This window comes from Rhinoderma darwinii, chromosome 7 (genome assembly GCF_050947455.1).
Source record: "Rhinoderma darwinii isolate aRhiDar2 chromosome 7, aRhiDar2.hap1, whole genome shotgun sequence".
NCBI lineage: Eukaryota > Metazoa > Chordata > Amphibia > Anura > Rhinodermatidae > Rhinoderma > Rhinoderma darwinii.
Genome location: NC_134693.1, coordinates 119,686,445 through 119,699,524, shown reverse-complemented (window position 1 = coordinate 119,699,524; position 13,080 = coordinate 119,686,445). Strand labels below are relative to the sequence as shown.

General features: G+C 40.3%; 2 protein-coding genes across 3 annotated transcripts in view; one reads left to right on the top strand and one right to left on the bottom strand.

Annotated features, from left to right (window-relative positions):
* The window catches only part of CACNA2D3 (calcium voltage-gated channel auxiliary subunit alpha2delta 3), a 753,617-nt gene that overhangs the window by 131,770 nt on the left and 608,767 nt on the right, over nucleotides 1-13,080 (bottom strand). The window lies entirely within an intron of this gene.
* Nucleotides 1-13,080, top strand: part of LRTM1 (leucine rich repeat transmembrane protein 1) — a 36,602-nt gene that overhangs the window by 6,360 nt on the left and 17,162 nt on the right. Inside the window, exon 2 of the mRNA XM_075832029.1 lies at nucleotides 7,675-8,271. Within this exon, the coding sequence (XP_075688144.1) occupies nucleotides 7,675-8,271 (597 nt within the window). The remainder of the gene's footprint in view (nucleotides 1-7,674; nucleotides 8,272-13,080) is intronic.

The window sequence follows — 13,080 nt, the reverse complement described above, 5'->3', positions numbered from 1 at the left end:
TTGTATGACCTCGATTTCAGGCAGATTAAGTAAGAGAAAGGACTAGGACGGAGGATGAGATTTGCCTGTTCCAGCTGTCCACCGTGACGTGACAGTCAGTCACTCCCCGGCCTGTTGAGTGAGTAAAGGAGACAGCATCTCTTTGATGGTGCCTGGAAAAAATATTATGAGGGGGGCTTCAAAATGCAAAAATAGCCAGTTGTGCTTGTGATGGGCAACTCACAACAACACCCGCGTGTAGAGGCGAGGAGAAGAAGCGCGTCTCACTCGGGTGAAGGTCATTCATGAAGATGGATTGATAAGCAGACAAGACCCAACTTTCCCAATGTTTTACTTTCTACAATTCATGTGTGAGAAAACCTGGTAACAGGGCCGACAGCGCAGTCAGCAATGAAAGGTGAGAAAAATATACAGAAAAAAATCACCCCCGGTGTTAACATTTCTCAACCCTACAGCAATTTCCTACAACTTTTCCTGAGATTTAGAAGATAATTCTCCCCAGAGCCCCCAGCGAGAGAAACTCATAAAATATGTATATGGTTCACTGCAAAAAAAAAAGGTCATATGTATAGACATCTGTAGAGGCTAAGCAGGCACATGGACACGTGTGTAAGTGCATAGTGTGTGCTGTAAGTGTGTGACACTATATATATATATATATATATATATATATATATATATATATATATGTAGACTTAGGTAGCAGAGCTGAATTTGTTATTTAACTGTTTATTTAGTGAAATGTCACAACAAAAAATTAATTAGTAGGTTTACCTGCAGTCCTATGGAAGACAGCATATAACATAGTGTCAAACTCAAGCAATGCTACATTGATGAACTGAGCTCCTATCTATCTATCTATCTATCTATCTATCTATCTATCTATCTATCTATCTATCTATCTATCTATCTATCTATCTATCTATCTATCTATCTATCTATCTATCTATCTATCTATCTCTATCTAATAATCTATCTATCTATCTATCTATCTATCTATCTATCTATCTATCTATCTATCTATCTATCTATCTATCTATCTATCTATCTATCTATCTATCTATCTATCTATCTATCTATCTATCTATCTCATATCTATCTATCTATCTATCTATCTATCTATCTATCTATCTATCTATCTATCTATCTATCTATCTATCTATCTATCTATCTATCTATCTCTGTCTATCATCTATCTGGGAAATCATTTGGGAAAGTGTAATTTAGCTGAAGTTGTAAATTTGACAGAAGGTTTCAAGTATTGTACAGTATAATTACAGTAGGCAGAAATAATGTATGTTGTATAAAAAGCATGGCCAGTGCAAACTATTGTAATTCATCGGTATCTTGTGCCACATATTACTCCACATTTGTTTTTTTACCATCACCTATTGTAACTTCAACAACCATGAGTTTGCCAATATGTTTAATACTGAACTCCGGGAGACTAATTGGCAAAACGTGACCGTAAACATGAGATAACTCTCCTACAGACCGCATGCTGATAACAGACTGTCTAAAAAATTACCTTCCCTGTTGGATTTTTCCACTAATCAATATGAAGCCAATGGGACATTATACAAGTGCACCCACAAGGGGGGTTTACAAGGTTTCTGGATCTGGCGGTTGACGGCTACATTCAATCTAGAAGATTTAATATTATAATTCGCACTGCGTTATTCTCAACATTATTTTTTGTGTTGTTTTCGTGGGGTACGTAGAGAAAGGTTTCTGTTGATATCCCCACTGATTTTATTAGGACTTTTCTGATGCAAATCCTGATATTTGCAGTAATAAATAAAGTGTTAAGTCCAAGAGCACCAAGTTCCAATGTAAGTTGGGCGCACGCTTCCTAAGGGTCCTGATTATTTGCAGGGTTGCCAACCATTCATAAATTCACAGACAGCCTGTAAAATTAAGGGATTTCACGGTGTCCGTGATTTATTTTGAAGATTTATTTAGGTTATTTTTTAGGTTGTTATTATTGTAATTATCATTATTTCACAGTAAATGCTGCTATTGTGTTCATATTACTATCTGAGCTATTGATACATCACTTATCATTTTTGGTGTTCTCCAGAATAAAGCAAAAAATAATTTTGCCAGCCCTGACCGATTAGCAGCAGTTGTTCTGTTGGGTGTCCATTGATTTTTGGCGGGCAGAATAACAGAAAACTGATAGCATGTGCTATACCTAGTGCAGGACCTAAAGGGGCATGACACAGTGATGTAAAGAACACTATATGAGAATCCCTGTGTCAAACCCCACCCCCTTTGCCCCAGCACTAGGCATATTGCAGTGTATCAGTTTTACATGAAGTTTTCCTTTAAAGGGAACCTGTCAGCAGAAGGGTTCTTTAAACACACCCTTTTTCGAATATTATTTTTAATTCCCCAAGCACGTCGATCACAAGTGCCACCGAGGCGGGACTTGATATGCAAGTGCTGCTGCACTGCACGCTGCAAGCTCCACCCCTTTGCTCTGAGCCGTCACTCAGAGCAGATATTGGCACTTGTGACCATCGCATCGGGTGAATCAAACATCGTTTTTTCTCGGTCAGGCAACTTGCATGACTCAGAAAAAAAAGTTAATTTTAAGATGCCCTCCCCCTCTCCTATATCACTCTGGCAGCAGTTGTGAGACTTCAAAACGGCTAGCAGGTTCCCTTTAAGGGTATGTTCACTCGGGCTATTTTCAAACGTTTTTCGGGCCATAAACGCCCCCCGAAAAACAGCTAAAAATGCTGGGGCTGAACACCTCTAAACATCTGCCCATTCATTTCAATGGGAAAAATGTCGGTTCGTTCCGACCGTGCTTTTTTTACGCTGCCGTTTTTAAAAACGGCTGCATAAAACAAAACCTCGTAAAAAGAAGTGCATGTCACTTCTTGAGCAATTTTTGGAGCCGTTTTTCATTGACTCAATAGAAAAACAGCTCCAAAAATGCTGCAAAAAACGCAAGTTGCTTAAAAAACGGCTGAAAATCAGGGTCTGTTTTCGCTTGAAAACAGCTCCGTATTTTCAGCCGCTTTTTGTTAAGCGTGTGAACATACCCTTATGTGTCCCACATATTATTTAGTAGTATAATTGTATGCTCACATGGTCAAAATTTGCTCTGACATCGGCTGCACGTTCATTATTTGTCGCTGATGTTTTCCAGTGCATGTAAATGGGGAGTAATATACTTCATTCAGATGCATTGCACGCTGATTGCTAACAGATTCTCTCAGGATTTAGGCGCAGAATCCACAACAAGTGAACACGGCCTTACTATCATCAATATTCGTTTTACTGAATGCGAAGACAAACAAGCCGTTCCCTAATTAGGGTTATCAATTCGCAATTTAAAATCTTAAAAAATCCAAAAATAATACAAAATGAAAAAAACAAAAATGACAAAAATGTATTGTGTATCGTAAATGTGTTTTACCAATGAATAAAATAACTTTGTAGCTCGTGTCAGATTTTGCACAATATTGTGCAATTATTCTATTCTGTCCTGGGATCCATAAAAAAAAGGTGAAAACTTCCCCTATGCTCACAGGAAGATAAAAAAAAAAATTAAAAAATGTGAACAATAGAGTATTTTCTTAAGACAAGTCCAGGAAGATATCTTAATCATGGCTCAGACCTTGGGTGTAGGTCACAACTTTAGGTATTAAATATCACTTTGTGATCTTGTGACCTCATTTATCATTTGAACAATTCCTCCTGACAAATGTTTTAACAGTAGATAAAGGACAAGTTCAAGTACTGAGAAAGCAAAGTTGGCTCTGGGATAAAGAGATATCTCTGACACCAATCATGAATGAACGCTAAGAAACTCTCTTTCAATTAAATCTCCCGGAGAATGACTTGGAGTGACAGACCTTGGATTGACTTTCTAGAGAATTTCCACAAAGCAAACTTTTTCTTTGTTTTTTAATTACAAAGCAATAAATTATAAAATGTTTCTGTCCATCACATAGTATAGGCAGTGAAGTACACAGAGGGGCCCCATAGCATAGAACAAACTGGGCCCGTCATTATGATACCGGGTTTTTCCCACCCTGGACCGAAAGCCCTGCCGTTCTTTCGCTCCCCAATGGCAAAGAGGATGAACCTAGCCTATGCTGGGGCCCCTCTTCCCTAGGACCCCGTAGCAGCAGCAGGGGCTTTCTCTATCCGCTTCAGGATCAGGCATCGTTTAGCCATTTTTAGAATGTGTTAGTTAAACAGCAATAACTTCTTTATTTGTTGGACTAGCGACATGATTTTTGTGATTTTTTTTTTGTGATTAATGCAGGTTTCTTTTTTTTTAAATCATTTTTATACACATAATTTGGTGTTTTTAGCATTTTTAGGCATATAGTTTGATATAGTTAAACAATATGCTTTTTAACTTTTTAGCCCAGCGTTACCTTAAAATAAACATTTTGTTTGTCATTGTCTGCCATAAAAATTGATATCTTATATATCCATTTTAGGGTAATTGGGTCAGAACTAGAGTTCTGGAAATGATTGATGGGAGAAGCGTTTTAGGGGTAATTTATGTGCCATTTTTACGTTCTTTTTTTTTAAAAGGTTTATTTTTTTATTATTATGGCCTGTCTCTCAAAAATAAAAAAACTTTGGGGACTTTATTATTTATATATCTATTTATGTATTTATTTCTTTTTTTTACACTACACTGCTCCAATGTAACTGAGGCTACATAGCAGCCTCAGTTACAGGGGACATCAACCCTAGTTTAGTAACTTCCGTCACTGTCAGAACTGTGCTGGGTCTAGTTAGACCTAGTCTAGCAGCTTCCTACTACCGGCATCCCGGCGATCATGTGACTAGTCACATGATCACCAGGACCAATAACTGCTGCTGCCTCTATTCTATACACATTGCTCCCAGTGATAACTAAAGAGAAGACAAAAGCAGTGAAAACCGCTTCTGTCTTCAATGCCGAGCACCCGACATTTAGCTACCCAAGCTTAAACCTGCACCGTATATATACAGTGGGTGGTCCTTAACCGATTGGGACACCCCTTGATTGCCCAACATTCTGTATAGAAGCTACACAATATCTACCAACAATAGAAATTAGACATCTTAGACCATACTCTATGGACATGCCCAAACCGGCCAGACTATACCTCATTCCTCCCAGCTTTGCAACCACCTCATCATTGATGTACCTCAATGGCCCTTGAACCTGAAAAAAGTCCAAATTATTTCATTGCCAAATACTCCGAACAATGTCAACTCCTGTAAAAGTCCTATACAAAATGAAAACTAAAACTAAAAGCTGCAGGGCACTAAGTGCATAAAAGGTTGCAATGAATAAAAGATAGACAGATTAACAATGCCGCCTCTGATACGCAGGTGATCAAACAAAGTTATTAAATATAAGGGTGACTGCATTGAGTAGCATTGTTCGGATGTCAGCGCGTGAGGGGAAAGTACTGTACGGCTCTGCAGGCTGCATATCATTCGGGAATCTCTTGTTCTGTAGTGTTTGCCAGCTCGGACTTTAGAGAAGCATTTTCCTATGTGAGGCATTTAGGAGAATGTGCTTTGGACTGTGCGTCAACTCATGACACATGATACTATCAGAGGGTCCAAGGTATTGGATTTTTCTGCAGATATACTGAATATACAGGATGCAGATGTAGCAGAGCTGGATTAGTCATTGCTTTGTCTGTACATTGCAATAAATGACAGAGAGATAATGTATATTAGATAATGTAGTAGGATTAGTGAAGTCCTACGTATCTGAAACCTTAGGTAACACATTGTCATATAATGAAGAGTTGTGCCGAATGACAAAATCATCTCTTGTACATGCGGCTGGATCATGTTTTTAATTACTTATATTAAAAAAGCAAACAAAAGAAAACAGCAACGCTTTGGTAATTAGTTAGTATAGACAACAGGGCGCATTATATTGTTTTGATCAATTTGGCCCTTTGTTTTCATAATGGGCACCTTCTGACTTCAATGGCTCCAATTTGGATGAAGGGAACTATGGCTTAATAGACCTCTACCCTACCCTGATCCATGCAAAGTTCTTTTGAGTGGCTGGGTGAAACTGTCTGATACTACTTGTAGAATTACTTTACATTGGCACTATTCTCACAGTCATAAAGGGAACCTGTGAAGTAGTAGTGTACATGCCAACTAATATTCGGGCAGCAAGTAATAGAGCAGGAGGAGCTGAGCAGATTGATATATAACTTTGTTGGAAAAGGTTTAGGATAACTTGTATTTTATTGATATAAAACTCTGGGCTTAAGAGTCCAGTGGGCGGTCTCAACCAGTGATTGACATCCTTCCCCATATAAGTATGTATAGAGAAACAGCTGTCAATCACCTAGTAGGACTAGCCACCGGACTCTTTAGAGTGGGCACTGATTTATAACCAATAAAATACAGGTTATACTGAATCTTTTCCTACAAAGCAATATATAAATCTACTCAGCTCCTCCTGCTCTATAATATGCTGCCTGCAGATCAGACTGCATTATGTACGGCGTGATAGGTTCTCTTTAAACCAAATTTTATCAATTGTATTATGATCATCAACAACCGATCCTACGGCTCTCCTGAACCAGACAGGGTATGTTCCCACGGCTTATTTTCAGCCATTTTTTGGGCCGTAAAGACCCCGAAAAACAGCAAAAAATGCGGAGGCTAAACGCCTCCAAACATCTGCCCATTGATTTCAATTCGAAAAACGGCGGTTCGTTCCGACGGGGCATTTTTTTACACGGCCGTTTCAAAAAACGACCCGTAAAAAATTGCCTCGTTAGAAGAAGTACATGTCACTTATTGAGCCGTTTTTTGAGCCGTTTTTCATTGGGTGAATAGAAAAACAGCTCCAAAAACGGCCGTAAAAAACGCATCAAAAAACGCTTGATGCTTTAAAAATGGCTGAAAATCAGGGCCAGTTTTCCCTTGAAAACAGCTCCGTATTTTACGGCCATTTTTAGTTTGCCGTGTGAACATACCCTTACACCAAAATGTGGCTATATTACGGTAATGTGCAACCTACCTTACTTGTAGCACTGGGTAATTTGAAGCTTCTGCTGATTAAATTTTTTTAATTATAACTATCATATAGCAAATAAGCAGTGCCACCCTATGGTCAAAATATGAGGAAATTACACAGTATTATAGGATTATGTGTTCTACTGTAGATTGTTTGGTTTCAAAGTTATCCACTCAGACTGATGATATTTTTCTTTGATGAATTTGTTATATTAATATTATACATTAAAGGGTTTGTCTTCTTTATCAAATCCTTGACAATATGGTGACCACAGGATTTTTCTGTTGCTGGGATCTTTGGAAGAAGCTGCCAACAAGAGTTTAATTTCCCTGTAGTGCCACCGCAGGCAAAATGAAGAATTGCACGGTGCCCATTGAAACAAATGGGCTATCTGTGTAATGCATGGACATGCTGGATCCTCCAGAGCAAAATATATTCTTTAAAGCTGCCTTCCTCTCTAGCTAATAGATAGGATTCCTGATGGTAGGACCCCCGCTATTAACTCAAAATTATTTAATAGGCTACTTGCAATGGATTTTCTAAACCAGACGACCCCTTTAAATCTGTTGTTAAGAATATTCAATGATTAATATTTTAAAAAATTGCATAATTGCTCATATTGATATGCTCACTATCATTCTGGGTCTATTTAGGTGGACTGCTATTAGCGTCATGTATCATTCTGGTATTCCATGCGGCCTGGGGATGTCCTGAGATCTGCACATGTCAGTCTTCTTCAAGGATGGTTGACTGTAGCTACAGAGGACTATTGGAAGTTCCAAGTCATTTGCCATCACAAACTCAAGTACTTTACTTGCAGGGTAACCAAATCCGAATTATCAACCATACATCATTTATAAATGTTCCTGGACTCAGAGTTTTAGACTTGTCGAACAACTCTATTTCAAGGGTGCCACCATATGCCTTCCACTACCTACGTTTCCTGCAGGTTCTAAATCTGACCAACAATTTCATCCATTATCTTGAAGGTCGGGTTTTTACACCTCTACTTGCTCTGAGGGAACTGGACTTGTCTTTTAACAACATCAGCACTTTGCCAGAATCCTTAGGGAACAATACTCGAAATCTGACCTTTCTTGGACTGAAAAACAACCACCTACAAGCAGTTGACAGGACGGTCTTGGAGACATTCACAAACCTTAAAGTGTTGCTGGCAAAATTCAACCCTTGGCAATGTGGCTGCCCAGTTCTGGGTCTAAAGCTTTGGCTCGAGAACTTTTTATACCAAGGTAAGTAGACGAAAATAAAATAACAGATACTGTAGCTTATGTTAGTAGCACTATGGAAAATGTTTAGCAGTCATCACAGTCCTTTCACATGTAGCCTGTTCTATTAATACAGAAATGTTATTACTGTCATCGCCGGAGGTCAATTTAACAGTGAGAAAAAAGTTTTAGCTAAAACCCAGTTCCTTCATTTTACACATGATTGTAAATGATCTGTTACTGTATACAGATGTCAGAGTGTAAGGAACAGTAGTCTCAAATTCTGCAAACATCATATTTTCACAGCTCATCAGCCAAATACTTAATTGCATTTTTCAATACTTTTTTCTAAGATTGAATTACTTCTATTATTTCTCAATGTATGTTTAAACACCAGTCTGTTACGGATATTTGTTTCTTGTGGCTCAATTCCAAAAATTAAACTTCAGGATATGGGAATATCTAAATCTGAATGTAATGCTAATAATAATACTGAACTATACATAAATTAGCATATAATCAATAGGGCAATTAAAAAAAAATTATATATATATATATATATATATATACTAGTATACATATATATATATATACATACATACTTACAGTATATTCACTTCAGTATAACTATAAAGTGTCTGCATTTTTATATGTAGCTTTTGTGACTGAGTGACAAAACACAGTTCCCATTAGCCTCCAAAATGGCTACCAATGGATGTGACTTCCTCTCCCCACATACAAAAACAAAACAGTTCTGGAGCATAAATTGCTGTTTTAACCCCTTCACCAGGTCTATTTCGGCCTTAAGAACCAAGCATTCTTTTCCGTGTTTTCCTCCCCGCCTTCCAAGAGTCCTAACTTTTTTTTAATGTTGATATAGCCATATGAGGGCTTTGTTTTTGCAGGACGAGTTGTATCTTTTAATTGAATAATTTTATTATTTTTTTTAGGGAAGGAATTGAAAAAACCCGTCTATAGTTTTTTGCATTTTAAATTTATGCTGTTTACTATGCGGTGTAAATAACATGTTAACTTTATTCTATGGGTCAGTACGATTATGGCGATACCAAATATGTATAGTTTTCTTTATGTTTTACTACTTTTTCACAATTAAAACTCTTTTAAACAAAAATTATTCTCACAGTGCGGTCAAATCACGTTTTTGCCGTGATTTTGCAAAAATTGTGGCAAAAAATGTTTATTTGACCGCTCTGCGTAACTAGACTAAGGCCTTATTCAGACAGCCGTGTTTGGTCCGTAATATACGGAGAGTGTATCGGCTGTATTTCCCAGGCTGACCACAATTCAGGGAGCCGGACTCCTAGCATCACAGTTATCACTGCTGCTAGGAGTCCCTGCCTCTCCGCTGGAATATTACCCCATACTGTAATGATGCTTTTAGTACTGGACCGGGGACAGTATTCCCACGGGACTCCTATGATTATAGATAACTGTGATGCTAGAAACCCGGCTCCCTGAACTGTGGTCGGTCCGGGAAATATGGCCGATACACCAACCCTATATGACAGACCGAACACGGACGTCTGAATAAGGCCACTTACGTGTCTCCTATATTTGGTGTTTTATATAATTTTTCATCATTACCATAATTTTTTATATTTATTTTTATATTTGTACTTTTTTATATATATATATTTCTATTTACACACACTTCACTATCATCCCAATACTTTAATGTTTTCTTATTATCATTCACAATTGTTTACGCTTTTTGTATCATCTTTGGTACAATTCCATTCGTAACATGTTAGTGATATCCACCCGTCTTTTCTTACCTGTTCTTTCCCTACATGCATTTTCTATCACATCCGTCTGACCATATGCTGGATTATTTCCATTTATTGTTACTAACTCAGGGCCGAGGGCTTACGCATTGGGGGGAGTGTCCAAAATGTCTTGCGGTCTCATGTCTCTATCTAGGCGGGCGGAGTCTGAGTGACGTCTCTGTTGCTCTCTCTCTGACCTCTCTCGATGACGTGACACCGGAAGTACATCGACGAACACTTTCATACCCGGCGTATGACGCCATATAGAGGCCATCCCATTGTTATTAGATACTCACCACTTCTCTCATATGATTGGACGGTTTTTATGTAAATAGAAGTTTCCATTGGAGAGGAACCATCCCCGGACGAAGGCATCCCGCCGAACCGCGTGTCGGGTTGGTGTCTCCACGGTGCAGGAGTAACAATATGGGTAGGTAACATTGATCACATTCCCACTCAGACATGTCAGGATAACTTGTATTTTATAACATCTTTATTAGAGGTTCCCTATGCCATCTAGACATTTTTGCTCTCTTTGATAACAATTCCACATTTGGCCCTGGCCTTCTTTAAATACATGCATGGGGATTTTGCCCATAATAATTTTGCATGTACTTTTACTTTGTGGTTTATACATTATACCTTTTTTCATATCCATATGCTTCTTGCCCTGAAAGACACCTTGGCATTGCATGATTCATTTTTAATCTGTTTGTTCAATACATGTAATCAATAAAGGATATTTTGTATTTTTCTAAAAAAAATCTTGTGTTAATTGACCTTATTTATAGGCTACATTTATAATCTAATAGGTCAATGCACCAAGTCTTTACTTGGTTGTACTTTAATCCTTTCTAACTAAATATGCAAAAGATTTCTCCCCTGGATGTACAAATAGGTCCTATATTTAGTGTGAATTGCGCACTGAAAATTCACTACAAATTACAATATAAGGTAATATTCAGACGAACGTGTGTGAAATCAGCCGCGAAGAACGACTGTTTTTCACGGTCGATTTGCACCCGTGCGGGACCCGTTTTCACAGATCCCTCATAGATTTGATTCTATTGAGGGATCCGTGAAAATGCACAAAAATAGGACATGTCCTAATTTTTTACAGGCCCTTCACACGGTCCGTTAAAGCAACAACCACGTGAATAACCCCATAAAAATACATGCAGCCGTGTGATGGGCATTAAAAAAACATCCTTCACACGGACGATTAAGACATTAGTCTGAATACGCCCTAACTCATGTGAATGGGGTTTGTCAAAACACCAATGCACGTGCAGCAGAAAAAAAATCTGCATGGAATTTAGGACGCAATATCACCTAACTGTACATGATAAGGGTTAGTTATGTATGGGAAGCATAAAGCGAGCCCACGGTCTGAGCTCGCTCCATACACAGCGGGTGACGACTATGTTACGCAGCTGACTCCTCTCTGCAACGGGCGGAATCAATGATCACTTTGATTCCGACTGTTTAACACCTTAAATGCCAATCGCGACCGCGACATTTAAAGTGTTCCAATCAGGGGGGCGCCCCCTGAAACAAGTCATCGCGCTCCTCTCCCCCCCCCCACTTTCCAAAAATTGAAAAAGACCCAATTACTTACTAACTAATAGGATAGTAGAATAAATGAAATACCTTTATTAAATTAGGGACAAACAACATGAAAATGTAAAACTACAATGTGTACTGGCACATGCAATATACAGACGGAAATATGTCTATAGAACATGAAAGCAGTGGCGTAACTACTGCCGTAGCAGCCGTAGCGACTGCTACGGGGCCCGCGGCATGAGGGGGCCCTTGTCGCCCACCGGCACGGGCCCCCACCATGGCCGCAGGCTCCGCTAGCAGCCGCTATGGCTGCTACAGCGGGACGCCACTGAACACTACGGCAGAGCAGGGAGGTATCTCCCCGCTCTGCCATTAAACAAAAGACATGTATCCCCTCTCCACAGGACAGGGGATACATGTGTGATCGCTGGCAGCGATAGGGAGAAGGGGGGACTGAAAGTCCCCTGAAGTTCTTCATCACAAACCTCGGACTTCCGGAGTCTGTGTCGGCAGCTCCGTAGAAATGAATGGAGCGCCGGTCGCGCTTGTGCGCAAGCGTGACCAGCGCTCCATTCATTTCTACAGAGCTGCCGACACAGACGCCGGAAGTCAGAGGTTAGTCATGGAGAACTTCAGGGGACTTTCGGTCCCCCGTTCTCTCTATCAATGCCAGCGATCACACATGTATCCCCTATCCTGTGGATAGGGGATGCATGTTATTTGTAGGACACACTATAGGTCGCATTGTTTTTGGGTGGGGGCTATATGGCATTCCTTACAGGGGGGCGCTGTATGGCGTTCCCTGCAGGGGGGAGCGCTGTATGGCGTTCCCTGCAGGGGGAGGCGCTGTATGGCGTTCCCTGCAGGGGGAGGCGCTGTATGGCGTTCCCTGCAGGGGGAGGCGCTATATGGTGTTCCCTGCAGGGGGGGCGCTGTATGGCGTTCCCTACAGGGGGGGCTGTATGGCGTTCCCTACAGGGGGGGGGCTGTATGGCGTTCTCTACAGGGGGGGCTGTATGGCGTTCTCTACAGTGGGGGCTGTATGCCGTTAGCGCCATGCAGCCCCCTCTGTAGATAACGCCATACAGTCCCCCTGTAGATAACGCCACACAGCCCCCCCTGTAGATAACGCCACACAGTCCCCCCTGTATATAACGCCACACAGTCCCCCCTGTAGATAACGCCACACAGTCCCCCTCTGTAGATAACGCCATACAGTCCCCCTCTGTAGATAACGCCATACAGTGCCCCCTGTAGATAACGCCATACAGTCCCCCTCTGTAGATAATGCCATACAGTCTACAGGGGGGGGGGGGCTGTATGGCGTTATCTACAGGGGGGGCTGTATGGCGTTATCTACAGGGGAGGCGCTGTATGGCGTTATCTACAGGGGGGACTGTATGGCGTTATCTACAGGGGGGGCTGTAAAAAAGGCACTATCTACAAGGGGGGGGGTGTTGTGTGACACCCAGGGGAGGGG